This window comes from Lynx rufus, unplaced genomic scaffold (assembly GCF_022079265.1).
Source record: "Lynx rufus isolate CCGP_SWC_20201006 ecotype Redwood Valley unplaced genomic scaffold, mLynRuf1.p SCAF_2, whole genome shotgun sequence".
NCBI classification, from domain to species: domain Eukaryota; kingdom Metazoa; phylum Chordata; class Mammalia; order Carnivora; family Felidae; genus Lynx; species Lynx rufus.
The window spans coordinates 221616354-221634090 of record NW_025814834.1 but is presented as its reverse complement, the minus strand read 5'-3'; the positions used below and the strand labels follow the sequence as shown (position 1 = coordinate 221634090).

The 17737-nt window shown below is 60.5% G+C and overlaps 2 protein-coding genes across 3 annotated transcripts; one reads left to right on the top strand and one right to left on the bottom strand.

Annotated features, from left to right (window-relative positions):
- Nucleotides 1-169: 169 nt before the first annotated feature.
- Nucleotides 170-10715, top strand: RER1 (retention in endoplasmic reticulum sorting receptor 1). 2 transcript variants are annotated; one of them, XM_047083674.1, is made up of 7 exons: nt 171-310; nt 3103-3190; nt 4406-4510; nt 6458-6557; nt 8165-8243; nt 9266-9401; nt 10030-10715. In XM_047083674.1, exons 2-7 carry the CDS (start codon nt 3110-3112, stop codon nt 10117-10119), a joined length of 591 nt encoding a protein of 196 aa, XP_046939630.1. In that variant the 5' UTR covers nt 171-310; nt 3103-3109; the 3' UTR covers nt 10120-10715. The 2 variants fall into 2 exon arrangements, with proteins under 2 accessions (XP_046939631.1, XP_046939630.1); XM_047083675.1 differs by lacking the exon at nt 4406-4510 and having other exon boundaries at nt 170-310.
- Nucleotides 10716-10937: 222 nt separating this feature from the next.
- PEX10 (peroxisomal biogenesis factor 10) lies at nt 10938-17529 on the bottom strand. The gene is made up of 6 exons (XM_047083673.1): nt 17382-17529; nt 16608-16688; nt 15700-16106; nt 14260-14435; nt 13983-14118; nt 10938-12702 (listed from the first exon to the last, which is right to left on the bottom strand). Exons 1-6 carry the CDS (start codon nt 17491-17493, stop codon nt 12634-12636), a joined length of 981 nt encoding a protein of 326 aa, XP_046939629.1. The 5' UTR covers nt 17494-17529; the 3' UTR covers nt 10938-12633.
- Between the last annotated feature and the right edge of the window lie 208 nt (nt 17530-17737).

Genomic DNA, 17737 nt, shown 5'->3' with positions numbered 1-17737 from the left:
GAGCCCCCCCCCCCCCCCCGGACGCCAATACGCATGCGCAGCACAGCGCGTTTCCGCCGCTGACGTCCCTTCCGCCGAGGGGACCGCCCGCCAACGGCCTTGGCGCCCGCGCCGGAAGCGGAAATGGTTGGAGGCTCTCGGCTCCGCCCCGGCGGCCATCTTGGAGGCTCCGGAGGCGGTGCCGCACAGGACAGAGCGGAAGTGCTCGGCTGTCCCTTCCCGGACCGTGCGAAGCGCCGGCGCGGCCGCCTGCCCGCGTCCTCCTTCCCGCGGCCCTCGGAGACCGCGCTCGACCGCAGGGAGCGGCGAGGTGCCGACGGGCGGCGGGAGTCCGGGCGGGCTGGGCCAGGCACGGGGCGGGGGCCGTGCGGGCGCGGCGGCGTGCTAGGCCGGGCGGGGGCTGGGGCCCGGCTCCGGGGGCGCGCAGTGACCGCCTCCCGCCCCCGCCCGCGGGCGCGGCCTGGGCGGGGTGGGCTGCCCACCCCCGGCTCGAGCGGGGACGTCCGCCCTTCCTCCTCGGGTCCTCGCTCGACACTGGGGCTTGTCTGTAGGGGGTGGGCAGGAAAGCGTCGGAATGAAGAGTTAGGTTGCCCAAGGTGATATCTGGAAATATTGCAAATTACGGCCGCAAAAGTCGAAGTTCTCCAAGCCGACTTTGCACCCGGCGGTGCTCCCGCGCCGGGGATCGCGCAGCCCACAGCCGCCCTCGCCGGTGAACGTTCTTCGGGGCGCTCCCTCGAGTCCCGAGAGGAGAGCGGCCTGTGAGCCCTGGAAGTTTTCCCGAGGCTCGCTCCTCTCAGCGGGGTTGGGCTGTCAGTTCGTGGGCCTGCGGGATCGAATCCCCCGTGGGTGAACAGAGCCCTCGGCGGTTGAGACCCAGATCCTGCTGAGGGCGGGAGGTGACCCCGGCCAGGTGCACTGTGGTCAGGGCCAGGTGCGGACGTCCAAGATGGGCACGCCCAGGGGCGGGAGGAGCGCTGGCCGGGGAAATGCGGTTTTGCTGAGAATGAGTAGGTGACGTCTGGAAGGGCATTTCAGCGGAGGGAACGGCCCCAGAGGTTGCAGGTGAAACTCTCACGTCTCAGACCTAGGAGGAATAAGGGAGGAGGGCCAAGTGTGTCGTCCCCCCCGCCCCCCGAGCCTGGCAGGATGCAATCCTGTAAGGGCCATGCTTGCTGTTTGAGGAGTGCGGGCTCTGGGGCAGGGAAGGGCCCCAGAACTGGGTACAGAGACAGTTGTGTGCAGTTTCAGGCAGGACCCTCTTTGGAAGGGTTTTGTTAAAGTGCTTTTTGCTTTGTTTTCCTTCTGACTGAGCACAAAACAGTTCAATCCAACAGGTAATTTACTAAGTGCTACAGAACTGGCCCTTTTAGGTGACAGGGCCCAGCAGTGGTCCAGACAAGGTTCCCCCTGAAGAAGCTTGCATTCTAATAAGCAAACGAGAAGTGAGGAAAATCAGAAAATGGTTGTCACGGAGACTAAAAACCAGGTGATATGAGTGACTAGAGATTGTTGACTGGAGGGCCTCTCTGAAGAGGTGGCCTTCAGCCTGAGCAGGGGAAGAGGCTCACAGACAGAGGAGCTGGGTTAGGGTGGCCCTATCCCAGAGACAGGGCTGGCACGTCTGAGGGAGGCTCCTTCTGCCAGGCCCTGGGGGCCCATGCAGCTGACTGGTAACTCCTGGGCGAGAAGCCTTGGAGACAGGGGCCAAGGTGCTGTCGCTCCCTTTCACACATCGGAATGAGGTGTCGCTCAGGTCCTACCGCCAGAAGGTGACAGAACTGCTAAGAGTTCGCTTCCTTAATGTTACTGTGGCGGTGACTTTCATCGAGACACAGGGAGTCACGTGACGCTGCGTGTGTTGCTGGCCAGACGGTCCGAAGTTCGCTAACGTGTGTTGGAAGGGGTTCTGCACACCCTCTCGCAGGCAGGAGCGCGTCAGGTGGACGTTTTGATGGTGGACACTTTGGTCGTAGAAACGTGGAAGAAGGGAGCGCTCACGAGGACCCATAGGACAGGAATGTTACTGATGTAGCTTTCTGCTGGCCTGGCTTTGGCCTACGCCGGGAGGCCAGCCGTGGGGAATTCTCTCTCAGAACGTACAAACGCACCCCCTGAAGAGGCGGGCCTGGGGCTACCTTTCCGCTGGGTTCAGTTGTGCGCCTGCACTTTCTGTGTCTCCCGTGAGGGCACAAGGCATTTCTTCCGTGACACTTTTGGCCCTCTACCCGTCCCTACGTCCGCTCTAGGACCTAGTGTTACAGAATCACAGTTAGCTTTAACGCAGACTCGTTTGGGAGGGTGCCGCGCACAGGTTTTGGGGGGGCAGCGCCGAGCCCTGGCCTGGTGTCTTCATCAGCACCTGGGACCTCTGGTTCGGGCAGCGGCGTGCTCAGATGGAGAAGCCGAGGTCGGGCAGAGCTGCTCCTGACCTTGGGTCAGTGGCTCAAACTATTTGAGACTCGATCCTCCTCAGTGAGATAGGAGCGATAAAGCTGCTTTGGGTGGCTATGTGGGTTCTCATCGGCTAATTCCTCACGGAACCCATGACGGCACGGCACGTGGAAATAGACAGGAGGGGGTAGGACCCCTTCTGCTTACAGATGAGGAGCTGGGGTGCAGGCCGTGGGCTCCCTCCCTGGGAATTGTGTGGCATTTCCCTGTTCACGGAGTGGAGGCCCAGGCCGTGCACGGCCGGCTGCCGGTGCCCTGGGGAGCAGCCTGGAGAAGAGGGGATGCCGAGGGGAACCCTGGGAATAGAGCAGAGGAGGGAGGCGTGGGTGCAGCGGCCCCAGCGAAGCTGTGTCCACAGGACTTGACGGTTGGCGAGGGCTGCTCCTGGGGGCCGGCGGGAGGAGTGCGGTCCAGGTGACATGAGCGGGAACAAAAGTCCCCGCTGCTGCTCTGCGTGTCACGTGCCGGGCTGGCTCTCCGCCAGGGCCTCTTGGTTGCGGCTGTCCCGTGGGCAGCTCGTGGTAAAGACACCCAGAAGAAAGGAACAGTCAAGACAGAAAACGTGCTTGGTAGTATCGATGAAAGTGGGGTAAAGTGATGAAATCCTCGAGTGCTTTTTTAATTTGAAGTCTTTTGTGTGTTTCTCAGGTACAGGATGTCTGAAGGTGACAGCGTGGGAGATTCTGTCCATGGGAAACCTTCTGTGGTGTACAGATTCTTCACAAGACTCGGGCAGGTTGGTTTCTCTGTAGTTGGAGCGGGTAGTTGAATGGGCCGGATGGGATTCCTGCCGACTGGGAGCGTGCTGGCCGCTGGCGCGCCCAGGAAGAGGGCGGCGGACCTGTCCCCAGCCTCCCTTCGCGCCTTCCTCGTGCTGCCAGCGTGCTCGTGTCTTCTGTGCTTCCGTGAAGGGCCACGCAGAGGTTTAGGCCTGGGGGCCACGTATGTTCTCTGCCACTCACCTGTTTTCTTTGCTTTTCCCCGACAGCTTTTACAAATACGAAAACACTTCTTAGCTCCTGGGTGGCGTGGCTGTGCCCTTACCATCCTGTCTCCTGGCCGCCCACCTCCCCGTCCACTTGGCCGGGGGGGGCTCTCGGGCCCCCTCACCCAGCTCTGTACTTGATTTTCGGGCTGTAGCCGTGGGCTGAGGCCTGCTGTGGTCAGCGGTGCCTGGAGACACACACACACACACACACACACACACACACACACACACACACACACACTGGGTTCAGAGGTCTGATTTGGTGAACAATTGCACGTACTGATGTTTTGACTCAGAATGAAAAGCATATCTGTTTTTAAAATTAAAAAGCATTTGGGAAACTTCATAATTACTGAAGCCGGGTGACGGGTACTTTTACTTTTATGAATGATTGACGTTTTTCATAGAAAATTAAAAGCTTACAGGTTAAAGTTAATTTGAGAGTGAAAATTAGACAGTGCACGTACGTCTGCTAATTACACGTGCTTGCACACATGCGTGTATGGGTAGAACCAAGGAATCCTTCCGGAAACTTCACCGCTTGGTGCCCACTGTATGTGAGCTCCACCCCGCCAGGGGTCAAGCTGTGGCTGACTGGGCTGAGGCAAGGTCCGCCCGGGGCTGCTGGGCAGGGCTGAGGCCAGCTCGGGGCAGGGGGAGGTGGGGGCTCTGGGACCCGTGTAAGGCATACACGCTCCCAGTGCCCTTGGGGTGAGGTTAGGTGTCCTCAAAACGACTGCTCAGGCTGATGCCGTAGGACCGTCTGCTGAGAGAGAGTGTTCTGTCGTGTTTTCGCTTAAGGGGAGGGCCTGTTTCGGGAGTGATTGCAGGTTGGGGTTAATCGTAGTCACTGCTTTGTGCTGGTAACTTTAGAGCCGGCAGCCAACGCTCACGGGAAGCGTGGCTGCCTCGCAGCAGGCATCGCGGGGTCTGTGCGGTGCATGTGAACTCTTGTCTTTCTAGATCTATCAGTCCTGGCTAGACAAGTCCACGCCTTACACGGCCGTGCGATGGGTGGTGACGCTGGGCCTGAGCTTCGTGTACATGATTCGAGTCTACCTGCTGCAGGTGGGTGTGGCCGGCTGCACGCTGCCCAGACGCGGTCTCGGGGCGGGGTGTCGGTTCTCCTTCTGTCTCTGGAGGAGGAGGTTTCATGGCGAAGGACGTGGTCTCTAATAAGTCATTTTTCAGGTAAGGACTAAATGTAAGAAAAATTGCAGCGACTGTGTTTTAAAATTGGATCGTCTGCAGTTCACCCTAAGTTTGTCATGCCCTGTGGCTGGAGTTCCCAGGACAATCTTGACATCCTCCTGGGGCCTGTGAAACTCCACCGGTCCTGGTCTGCACCGTGGACCCTCTGACCCTGCCTTGGGACTCCTGGCACAAGAGACCCCGGGGTGACAGAAGAACCTTCTGGATCAGCCACCTCATGCCCTGAGCATCCTGAGGGCTTAGCTGTTTCTCTCAAGTTCCCTTTCAGGAGGCCGAGGAGAGAGAGTGGGTTGTTGAGTCTGAGACCTGGTGACTGGAAGTGGGTTTGAAGGACCTTTCTTCAGCTCGGGTGATGTCCCCAGACGTCCCCTTTGCCGTGTATGTGTTCTCCAGTGCCCACCTGTTCCTGGGTGCGAATTCTCTGTAGGCCTCGGGTGCGGGGTATCTGATGTCCCATTACATCTGGAGGAAGGAAGGTTGAAGGCCTCGCCCACAGTCTTTTCTCCTCTGTAGCTGCAAAGGCGTTTCCTCCTTTAAAGCAAATGCCTCCGTTCCGGATGTTTCCAGGACGTAGGAGGACATGGGCCCGCCGGTCAACACGCTTGTGTCCTGGGCTCTACGACGTGTCCACTGCTTTGGGAAGTTCTCACTTGAACTGAGTGTAGCCTCTTTGTTCCCGGGTACTGTTGCCCGTGCATGTTTCCTGTATGCGAGCCTGACGCTGGCTCCGCGTGGGGCCGTGGGCGCCGTGGGGGCCGTTCTGTGGTTCCCCGTAGCAGGACTGCACAGCTGCTCTGAGGCTGATGTCAGATTTACTGCGGTTGTTTCTAGGTTTGTCGTTTGAATGGGAACTTGGTTCATTCTGTAACGGACAGAACGACCCGGAGACCTTGATTTCGGGGTGCTGGCGGGACGGGGGCGCACCTCACGCAGGCTCACCGTACTGTCTTCTAAACCCGAGTTCGCACCTGCTGTGGCGTCGCTCTCAGGAAGGCACGCCGGCAGGAGACCGTCGGCTTTCCACGTCTAGTCAGTGGTTTCGGGGCTTGAAAAATAGGAAGGCAGAGGAGTTTTTGCTTGTGTGCAAGTCGTTTAGGCTTTTAGAGTCGGTAGCACCGTTGGTGCCGTTGGGTAAACCTGGCACAGGTTCGTGTGCTTCCGTTTGTTTGCACGTCCCGAGGAGGGTTTGGCTCCACAACATTCCCTGAACCTCATTCTCGACTTCCGGATTTTCCGGTTCTGGATTTTTCCGGGCGAAGGTTCTTAACACTCGTGACCGGTGTGTGGTGATGGTGGCGTGACGGGCCTACCAGGAGAGCCGATGGCCGGCACGTCCTGAGCGACGGCTCAGATCCTGGACTCTGGTTCAGGTGGCCGTCGGGGCGTGCACGCCGGCGCCATTCGGTGCCCGGTCCGTACCTGCCGGGGGCCGTGGCACAGCTCAGGCGTGCGGCTTCGCGAAAATCTTCCTTTTCGTCTGTGCTCCTGATGGGAAGCTGCTGGCTTCGGGTGTCACGTGCATCCAGCTCGACTCTTGGAGAAGTTCTCCGTTTGGGCCGTGGCTTGTCCACGGTCACGCTCACAAAGTCATTTGAGGTCAACTGCCATGGTGGGCGTCCACTGGGCCTCTTTGTCGCCTGTTGCCACAAAAGCTGCCCCTCCTCCTGTACGTCAGTTGTGAATACTCCGAAGTTCGGTTCACCCGAGGTCAGGAGTTCACAGCGCGGTAGGCCACGATGGGCCACGATGGGCCCCGGGGGCGGTGTTGGGGCATGCCATTGACCGTGCCTCCTTCTCTTGCAGGGCTGGTACATCGTGACCTACGCCTTGGGGATCTACCACCTCAACCTTTTCATAGCTTTTCTTTCTCCGAAAGTGGATCCTTCCTTGATGGAAGACTCAGGTAGAGTAGAGATTGTCCACTTGGCTCTGTTTGTTCGGGAGGGTTGTGATTTTGTGTACTTCACAGTCACCTCATTTGAAATCTGAACTTCTGAGACCGTCCTCTTGGTGTTTAAAATGTACGTAGAAACTTGGTGATGACAAATTTGTGTGTAGAATGAGTCCTTAAACCTCTGTAAATGGTGGGGCAGGTCCTCGTGTCCCTCTGATCTATAGACCAGGGAAGGGAGGCACGCGGGGTTGTGGGACTCGTCCGAGGTCCTGTGGTGGAGCGCGTGGGGCAGGGCTGGCACTCTTGCCTGACGGCCAGCCCGTGTGAGCCCTGTCTACACTCGATGAGTCGGCCCCCTTCCTGGGAAACCAGAAGTCTTCACGGGCAGCTTGCTGTGACCGGCAGAGGCCACCGGGGTCTTGACCGCTGATGGCCCGTCGAGGGCAGCGCTCTCTGATTATCCAGGATGATGGGTTGGAAAGTTCTCATCTCACGCTGCTCCTGGCCATCCCCGGGCCAGGTTGGGGAGCCAAGCCCACACCTGACTGGCCGGCTGGGGGGGGGGGCGGAGCACACAGGCGGACTGGGGGGTCGGTCACTCTGCCAGCACGTCCGTCACCACTGTTGTAAAAACTCAGATGCAGCTGCCCGCTCACGTGACCCTCCTTGTGATGCTTCCTGAGTGCTAGGCATTTTCTCCAGAATGTTCACTCCGTGACCAGAAGCCTGTGGTTTTTTCCTACGGGCTGTTTAATGAAAATGGTAAAGGAAACAGCACTTCGTTTGCTGTCATTTGGGGGAATTAGGTGATTGAGAGATCTCCTCTGTAGGCCCCAGTTTCCTCCTGTGTAGCTGGGCAGGGAGGGTGGGGCAGCCTGACTGCTTGGGCTCCGCGTGGAGGGCAGCCATCCTGAGCGGGACTCTTGAGCGGACCCAGCTTCATGCGTCTCCTGTGTGAGCTCGGCTGGTGCGTGCCTGACCACTGGCTTGCGCCATGGCATTTATGTGACTATTTAAGATGTGCAGGAGTTTGTCCTAAAAACAAATTCTAGGGGCACCCCGGTGGCTCGGTCGGTTGAGCGTTCAACTCTCGGTATCAGCTCAGGTCATGATCCTAGGGTCGTGGGATCAAGCCCTTCGTCAGGCTCTGTGCTGAGCACGGACCCTACTTAAGATTCTCTGTATCTCTATCTCTCCCTCCCCCCTCGTCCCTCCCACCCCTCTCCTGCTTTTTTTTTTTTTTTGTGGGGGAGAGAGAGTACGTGTGCACGCGTGGCTGAGGGGGGGAGGGGCAGAAAGAGAGAATCTCAAGCAGGCTGCACGCTCAGCGCAGAGCCCAACGTGGGGCTCGATCCCATGATTCTGGGATCATCCTGGGATCATGACCTGAGCCGAAAGAGAGTCGGACGCTCTGCTGACTGAACCAGCCAGGGGCCCCACGGTGAGTTGATTTCTCAATCGGTGAAGATTCTGTGTTGTGTTTGGTTAAGCAACATAAATCTGTGCCTCACCCGGTGGGCCTGCTCATTCAGAAGCTGTGGGGACAAACTCATAAACGCAGGTGGAGACAGACGGAGGAGACCCATGCTCCATTTCGCTGACATTCTGCCTTTCAGATGACGGCCCCTCGTTACCAACCAAACAGAATGAGGAGTTCCGGCCCTTTATTCGGAGGCTTCCGGAGTTTAAGTTTTGGTGAGTGATTCCTTAGGGTAGTTGAGAAAGGCTTGTCCTCAGTGTGACGAGACCGAAAACAGAGGTTCTGGTTCCAGTGGGCCAGCAGCGGCTTCTTAAAGAGACGAGAGTTTCATTGTGTGCTTTGGGCATTGATTCCTAGTGAGTGCTGTGCTTGGCGGGGCACGGGGCAGGTCACAGAAGCCTCTGTGGGACAGCCCGGTGCCGGGGGGCTTCTCCCGGTTGCCAGGTAACACCAGTACTCCTTGAAACGAGCGCAAGAGAAGCTGCTTCGGGGTAGAGGGTCCCGGGTACGTTGCAGACGTGGAGCTCAAGGAGGGAGGGGTGCCACCCCACACACGGCAGCAGGGCTGGGCCCCTCCAGGGCAGGTGTGGCCTTGGGGACGTCTGCTGTCCCCGGGAGTGCTGTGCTCGGGACCGGGCTGGGATGGGACCTCCCGGAGGCAGTGATGTCTGTGTGCTGTTGCACAAGGAGGAGTGTGACACGTGGACAGGTGACTCCCACAGCATTAGGAGCAAAAACCCGAAGGGAACAAGCTGCCACACCTTTACTTTGCGTCCCTGATGTGTGTGGGGGACGGGGCGGGCCCTCTGCAGGCGTCCACCCGCTGGATGGGGGCGCGGGGCGTGGGCACTGCCTGGGGAGGGAGCAGATCGTGGGTGGGATGGCCCTGCAGCCCCCCCAGGGAAGTCTGCCTTTGTCCTGCCGCTGAGGGAGAGCCAGGGAGGGGTTTCAGTAGGGCCCTGAGTCGGTGGGCCGGGCCCTGAGCTGGAGGGAGCCGCCGGGATCCCCTCAGCGATGCGCGGCCCCGGTGGGGCTCATTCCACGCGGCAGACACGAGGCCCCCGAGTTGTCCTCGAGCTTTTGGCACGAGCGGTAGTGTTTCACACCCTTTGTGATTTCGGAAGAAAACGGGACTCTCAAGGGACTGAGGAAGCGCGGTGCATGCCAGGCCACTGCTGCCCCAAGTGGGGATGCTGCCGTGGCCCCAGGTGGCACTGACCTCCTCCCCTGCTTTAAGGCACGCGGCGACCAAGGGCATCCTCGTGGCCATGGCCTGTACCTTCTTTGAGGCTTTCAATGTCCCGGTGTTCTGGCCCATCCTGGTGATGTACTTCATCATGCTTTTCTGTATCACCATGAAGAGGCAAATTAAGGTGAGCACGCGGGCGCCGCGGCGCTGGGAAGTGCTGAGCGGAGAGCCCGCTTGGATCTTCTCTGTAGTCGGAGCGTCATGAAGCTTCGTGCAGGTTTGCAGCAGGGACAGGGCACAGCCCCTTCTCATCAAGGTGGCCAACTCAAATCTGTCCCACAGTCCAGCCGTTAAGCAGACGGCTCTTTGGGGGCCAGGTGGGAAAGGCCCCCGGTTCTGCTGTGCCGTCCTCACCGGCCCATCGTCCTGGGGGCTCAGAGCCCCGGGGCCCACCACAGTAGCCGTGTGTCATGCTGACGTTACCCTCAAACAGATCCCAGGGCGGCTTGTCCGCCACCCCCCTGGGTATCAGCAGGGTCCAGGCACCTCCCATCCCGGGGCCCCGGCCCAGCCCTAGCCCTTCCTGCATGTAAGGGGTTTTAAAACCTTTCCCCCCACTCTTGGGATTTCCAAGGAGCTCAGCCGACTCCGCGGGCCCTGGAGGGTTTTGCTGGGTCGCTGGTGGGGAGGGGACCAGAAGCTTATTGGAATCCTGGTTTCGTTGCCCCGTGCGTACAGAAGAGCAGGATTCAGATTGGGAGAAAACACTCATCACGAATGAAGCCATTGTAAATGCATCTGTTTGTCCCCAGCACATGATAAAGTACCGGTACATCCCGTTCACGCACGGCAAGAGGACGTACAAGGGGAAGGAAGACGCGGGCAAGACGTTTGCCAGCTAGGCGCTCAGCTGGACCCATCGGAGTCTGAGGACGGTTCTGCGCCATTGTAACAATGCCTTCTTCCTTCACATAAAGTAGTTGATTTCGAGGGAGTCGAATTTTCTTTTTAAAAAGGAGCTTCAATTATTTGTAACTGAAACATCAGGTTCTTGAAGAAACTGACATTTAAACCAAATTGCATTGATTTGTTTTTCAGTGACGTTCAAGTGTTCAAATGGATGGAATTCTAGTAAACTGCAGGCTGGGAGGACTGTCGGGTGGGGTGAGGGGTGGGGCGGGTGGTCTCGGTTGTCGTGTGGTCCCGGAACGGACCTGCACGGAGGGAGCCGGGTCTCGCCCCAGCTGCCCCCCGCACCCCTGGACGCCACGGCCACGTCGCCCAGCTGGGCGATGATGCCAACCTGATTCCTGTGCTTTGGAAGAACATTCGAAAGGTGATTTCCAAGTAACTCTGGGGTTCTAATGCCAGTTTCCCATTTTCATCTCACGAGAGATGTTTCACGTTGGTCTCTATCATAATGACTCAAAACTCTGTTCTTAACTACCGTGATTGCTTTTGAGGGCCTGGAATTATAAATATATATATTATATTTTAATTGTTTGGAATTATTTTGACACATTTCTTTGATACCTGAAGAGTTGTTTGTTTTTGATTAATTTAAAGTTGATCTCATGCAGCGGCCCCTTTATAGAAACAACTGGTAAGAGCAGACCAGTTTGTGGGTTTTAACACATGGCTTCTCACTTTCTACAGGAAAACAGAACTCTGACCCGCATGTCAACTTTTTTGATGTGATAAAAACAAATACTCGTAAACATTTTACTAAGTGACTTTTTAATTCCAACTTTATTAAAGACAGCGTCCCCTTTCTTGTGGAGTCTTTATCTGGAACACTGCAGCTCACCAGTGTTGAGCAAACCCGGCCGGGAGGCGCACGGCCTCCGCAGGGGTGAGTGGGGTGGCCCCGGGGGTGGGGGTGGGTGTTGAGGTGCAGACACGGGGGCTTCCTCCTGCCCTTTGGGGTGGGGGCAGGCGCGCAGCTCTGACTGACCAGTGTCCCATCCGTCTTAGGGGTTTAGGCACTGAATGTTTATCGTCTGGCTTTTCTTTTGCCAATTTGTACAGGTCGGAAATTGAGCTCCTCTTGCTTTGAAGGGCCCGATTCAGACCTTTTGTGTAGGTCGTTCGGTGTTTTAATCTTGGTATTTAAATGATGTTCTCAATCCATACTTCTGAGGCGACACTGTAGCTCTGGAGATGCTCAAACTCCAGACACTTTCATTCTTCATCCTGTTTTCCTAGCAAATGCTCAGGCCGCAGATGTGACGGGAAATTGTTTGCGCTCGGTCAGAGCGCAGGTAATGGGCCTCAAACCGTGGAGCCTCTCTCAGGCTTCTCTCCATCCGGAGGTCGGCTTCTGTCTGGCAGGGTCCTGGGGCCTGTCTCAGGCGGTGAGCTCTGTCAGCCGAGGAGCCGTGTGTTCCCGAACAACCGTGTCCAGTCCATCAGATTCCGGAACTCTGCATAGGCCTCTCTCACAAGCCCACGACGCGACAGGGAATGCGACATCCTGACCACAGGTTCTTACCCTTTATGAATCTGATTTTCAGTTCTTCACCCTTAACAGCCTGAACTTTCCTACACTTCTGTGGAGCTGGTCTCCTAAAGAAGCTTGTGGCAAAGTCCCGTCTCTGGCAGAAACTAAATACTTTTCAAGACCTAAAAGTAACCAAAAGGCTAGACAGCGGTGACCTGGTGTGCGCAGCCGGCCTGCCCAGGCCTCGGGGAGACTGAGCTCTGAGAGCGGCTGTGGGTTAGGTGTTAAAAAAGCAGAGAACCTCTCGGGCAGGCTGGCTGTGCACCCGGAACTCCGGGCAGACCTCAGCCGAGATGCAGACTTGTTTTCTAAGATGGGAAACAAACGCATGTGTGTTAAAAGGCACGTGCTGACCTTCTCAGGTGGAGGTACAGCCCCTCGGAGTCCCTCTACTCCCGTGAACGGTGTGCCTGAGCCACCGGCAGCCTGCCTCTGGTGACCAGGGCAAGGATTTGGGTCTTCGGGGCTGGCGGCTCGGTGACTGTTGAGCCGCGTTCTCTGCTCTTGGCCACACTTGCCCCTTCGGGCCAAACCCTGACCACGTGCCTCCTACGGAGCCGCTGTCGGCACGTGAACGGTCTGGGGAAGGGAGGGAGACCAGAAGCGACCCGGCTGTGCCGCGGCGGGCGTGTGGTGCGGCCGGCCCCCCAGGGGGGCTCCGCTGCTTGCCGCCGGCGCCGGGGGCTCGGGGGTCCACAGAACGGGGAGCCCCGGCCTCCTTCCCGCCCGAAGGCCCCGGACCGGCCGTTTCACCGGCAGGTCCGGCCTGTGCTGCCGGAGCTGCTGGCAGCGTTGCTTATGTGACGTGAAGCGAAACTCGAGAATTTCGTGATTTCTGTGCAAGTGGACCTTGGGAACGGATCAGGATTCTCCCGAGGTGAAGACAGACTCGTGGGCTCCTCCGCCCTTGGTCAGGTTAGCGATAGTGCCGCAGGTAGACGAGCTTCTGGGGAGGGAACTTCTCCCTGCAGAGAGGGCACTCCGTCTACAGGGGGAAGGAGAAGGGTCACACGGGCGTGGCCGGCGCAGCCCCCCCCACAGGCCCCCAGGGTCCCTACGAGACCGCCACAGGCCCTCCCACAGCAGGCTCTTGCAGTGACCCGTGGGCTGTGCACGTCTCTGTTAACTTCAAATTAAGACGATTAAAAAACCCCACTTTTCTCAGTAGTCACAAACCTGAAGGGAAGGCCTTAACCCTGGGGTAGCGGAGCTGGGGACACTGACCAGGCCAAGGAGACGGTCAGCCTGTCCACACGGTGACCGGGCCTGGCTGCCACAGAGGGCTGTGTCGAAAGGGCAGCAGTATCCGCGGTTCCGGGAATGAACGAGCATGTCCTGTCCAGCTCAGTCCTCGTGGCCCCGCCCCCAAGGACAGATCGGGTTCCCTCCTCCCTGGGAAGGTCAGCTGACCTCCCACTAGGTGTTGCTGCCCGGGGCGGCCCTTACAGAGGCAGCCCCTGTGTCCCTGGGGAATCCCTCGAATGGAAGCAGGGGCCCCAAAGTGGAGGCTATGGCCCAATCCAGTGGGACCCACACAGTGCGGACACTTCACAGGTGCTGGTTCCGAGTCTGCTCCACCCAGGCTCTGAGGCCACGGCCACCGTGAGCCCCACGCACAGGCTCCGTGAACAGTGCCCCTTGGCCAGTGTGTGGAGGCAGGTGTCCTCAGGTAAGAAAGAGGACGAGGCGTTTAAGCTGCACATCGTACGCCTTGTTTATCTACCTCACCTGCGCCCCCCCCCCCCGCCCCGAGGCCGTGGGGGCCCACGAACCCGAGCCCTCCCTGGAGTCCGCATGGAGGGAAGAGGGTGTAGCATTCCCTGCTCTGGTCACCTGGCCAGGTAGACCCACCACCCTGCGGTCTCGGAGACTGGCGCAGGCAGCTGTGTGTCCTGGGAGCGCCCACGTGGGTGGTCGCGGCGGACGTGTACCCGGCCGGGGAGGGCCCCGTGTGTGCAGGCAAGCCGGGGCTTCCAAGGAAGGGGCCCCATCGGGGAGGCCTCTAGGGACCGGACCTCGCGGCCGGGCTGCTGCCCCAGCAACGCCTCCAGCTGCACAACCACAGCCCTGACTCTAGGCACGCCCCGTGTCCGGCTCATCTGGGAGCTTTAAAAAGACACGCACCCGTCCACCCCCCCCCCCGTGAGAGGAGGTTTCTGGGACAGGCTTCCTCCCGGATTCCTGGGCGGCCACCTGGGCGGGCCCAGGCACCTGCTCGTGGAGCCTGCTTCCAGAATCACAGCTAGGGACCCAAGGCACACCCACCTTGGTGTCGCACCACTGGGTGATGCACTCCCAGCAGAACAGGTGGCCGCAGGGCGTGGCTGTTGAGTGTCGGCGCTCCTCCAGGCACAGAGTACACCGGGAGTTTCTGGAAATGGCTTTCTCTTCCACGTGGCTCCTGGGGGTGTGGCAGGGCGAGACCGTAATTTAACCTCCTGGGTCCTTGCAGTGCTTGCCCTGAGCCGCGGCAGTGCCCAGCATGGGGACGCTCAGGCCACGGCCCTGCCCCAGGGACTCACGCGAGCCGCGACCCACGCACCTGCGATGAGACAGGCCGCGATGTAGCTTCCACTCCCGCCGCGCGCGCTGCCTCTGCCGAAAGCCGTAGAGCTGCAGGCCCACGGACAAGGCCAGGTGCAGCAGGGAGATGAACCCCAGCAGCCTGTAGCTTTCACGAGCCCTCGTGTCCTCTGCAGGTGGGGAGCGCACGCGAAGCTGTCAAGGGCCAGAAGGGACAGTCACGTGATCGATTGGCACAGAGCGCCAAGCAGCATGGGGGCCAGGACGCCCCCTGGCAGTAGAGTGCTCCACCGGATGAGGCCAAACCCCACCCTCCTGGCACAATGTGGCGGGGCGGGGGGGGCTCTCGGCTGAGTCAGGAGGGCAGGGGTGCCTTGCAGGGGCTGAGTACCGGGCGGGAGACGCTGCTGGACAGCTCAGCGCCTCACTCCCAGCGGGACCGAGAGCTGAGCAGGGGAGACGGCTGCAGGGCTCCCAAGTCTGCAGTCACTCTAGCTGCAGGTGAGGATTTGGGGGGTGAAGGGATACATCCGGGGACCCACACTGCAGAGAGACAAGGCATTGGCAGAGAAGCCTGAGAACACCCGTGGGGCAGGGAAGCAGCACCCGGGCAGGCACCGCTAAGCAGCTCGTGTGTCACATACGCGGAGAAGCTCCCACTTTCAGCGAGACACCTGCCCCCCGGTGACGCTGCAGCTAGTGATGGGGGCAACTTGCAGCCACAGCCCTGAAGAGAAAGTCGGCTGCCCTCCACTTCTGGTCCCCCTCCCCTCAGCTGGGAGTCCCCAAGCCAGGCCCCCTGCATCCAGGCAGAGAAGACTCGGCAGCAGTCCCCCAGGGCCCCAGGAGAGCAAAAGGCCTCGGTCTGGGTTGAGCCCGTGTCTCCGGGCCCTTCGCCACGGCAGCTCAGCACACACCGTAGGTAACGCCGAGGGCGGCGAGCCGTCAGCCCTTGTGAGTGGGCACGGAGGGCTGAGACTGGAGAGGAGAGAGGCAGGCACCCGGGAGAGTGCTGCCGGCGAGGCGAGGAAGCGGGCAGTCGGGGCCCCGAGGCGAGACTCTCCCGGTGAATCCTGAAGCGGACGCATCAGGTAAGAAACAGGATGCGAGGCGGAGCTGACCGGAAGGCTTGGATCAGGGAAGATCCCGGAGGCAACAGGCGTCCCTACACGTGCGCCTCCACCGGGGCAGCTGGGAAGGGGCTGGCGCGGGCCCAGGAGCCTGGAGCCTCGGGCGGGCTCTCAGAGTAAACAGCGGAGCGGCTCCCAAACGCTACCTCCGGAGGAGAGGTGTGCCCTACCCTCAGGGTTCCTGGAGACCGTACTCCCAGGATCTTTTGGCAAACGTGACGTGATAAGAGCCTCGCTTTTCGGTAGAGGGCCCTGTGGCTGTTCCCCAACAGAAGCCGAGACACAATCGGTCCAGAACGGAGCGAGCACGGACGGCACCCGCCACTTACGTAAGTGACTCCCGTGAGCCTCTTGGCCAGGTGGTAGAAGGCACCGTGGATATAGAACCAGGCAACATGGAGCCGCTGGAGGCAGGCGAGGCCCAGCCTGAGCACCAGCACGGCCCGCAGGAGCACCCTCTTCTGCTGCTCGGTCAGCGCGGCCACGTGCCGCTGCACCCAGAGCCTCGCTCCCGGCCGGCCGCGCCTGTCGGCTGCCGGGCTGCCCTGCGAGGGCCTGGCGCCGGCGGCGTCCGCCTGCAGCTCGTGCTCCAGGTGCGTCGAGGCCCGGTCCAGCAGGTAGGGCAGGACGGTGTGCAGCGCGACCAGCACGCCGCGGCGCAACCTCGAGGGCACTCGGCTCCGGGACGGGTCCACCTGGACGATGCCAACATACTCCTCCCCGAGGGTCTGGTAGCCTGCCGGGGTTGGGGGAGGGGGGTGACGCACGTGAGAAGACTGAGGCCGGGCCCTGCCGTCCCTTTCTTTCTCTCTGTACCGGATCTTGCTCTCGATCAGGTCCCTACCTTTCCTCTGAAGGTGCCGCACTGGGGCCCTGCTGCCCTTGCTCTGTGACAGGGCTCAGCGCTGGGACCCCTGTCCGGCCACGGAACTCAGTCACAAACAGTCCCAACGGTCCCTTGGGCAAAGTCCAGGACAAAAGTCCCCAGAAACAAAGGATGAGACAACGGCACAGATGTGACCTCAGAACTCTGAGAGGCTCCAGCTGGGGCTTGGGGCCTGGCGTCTCCTGCAGGGGAGGGGTCAGGGTCCCCTCCTTCCCTGAGACTGCATCTGGGCCAGCGACACCAGGAAGCACCTCCAGGCACTTCTCGCTCTGCTGGCAGCTCCCCCACCCCTGTCCCTGGGCTTGGTGTGTCGTGGGCCCCTTGGTCTCAAGGTCCCCCCCGGGCTGTTACCTGCAAGCGTCGTGAGGCCGAAGTAGGCCACGTCCGACAGCAGCTCGATCTCTCTCCTGCACCGCAGCCACCTCTTCGCACCTGAGAGAAGGGGCGGCGGGGGCGAGGTGGCAAAGTTCAGGGCCAACGCTGCCCGCTCCTCCTGCCGCCAAGGCCCAGCCACCCCTCCCCAGGGCTGAGTCTGTCCTCAGCCACACCCCTTCTTGTCCTGGTCTCCCAGCTGTGCACCGGCCCCAAGTCTCCTGCCTCGTCTGGGCCGCTGAGTCTCCTGAGAACCTCCCCCCCTGCGGCCACCCGGCCCTCTAGGACCCACCTGGGTAACCGTTCTCGAGCCCAGAAGGGCCAGAAGGACAGGCAGTGTAGCATGGTGACTAAGAACCCGAGCCGAGCCTGCCGTCCGGCACCAAATCCCAGCCCCTCGCGTTGCTGGCTGTGACCTCACATAAGCTACCAGAGGTCTGTGGAACCCCAGTTTCCCTCTGCAAAAAGGAATACACCGACGGAGTCCCGCCTGGGAACGACGTTTTGAGAACTAAACGGGTGGTGTTTGTGAAGCACCGAGAACGTTGTTCCACACAAGACGTGCCAAAGTAAACGTGCCCCCGTTTCTTCCGCTCGCCCCTCTCCCTGCCCAGAACCCCCAGCCGTGAGTCCGCAACCCGAGCCTGGCGTCCGAGCGTCCCCACTACCTTCGCCCCCAGCCCTGGACTCCCGCTGCCCGGAAGCGCGCACCAGTGCCCGGGCCTCACCCCTGGCCCCAAGCCCGGGCCTCACCCGCCAAGCTGTGCAGGGCGCCGCCCGCCGCGCTCCGCAGCCCGCCGCGATAGTAGTCGTCCTTTTGCGCCGCGCGAACCACCTCCGGAGGGCCGGCGGCCGCAGGCACCATGATCGCTGCGCGCCGGGTGCGGGTGACCCCCGTGGCCACGCCCACGCGGGCGGCGCCCGATGACGCAAACGTGTGGCGCAGGCCTTTTGCGTCCAACGCAGGTGGAGGGACGCGGGCGGTGCGGGGGGCGGGGCTGACTGCTGCCCAGGCGGGGCGGAGCCGCACGAGCGGCGTCTTGCGGGTCCGGGCACGACGCTCGGTCGGGGTCTCTGTGGCGGCGGGCCGGGCTGAGCATTGTGGGGGC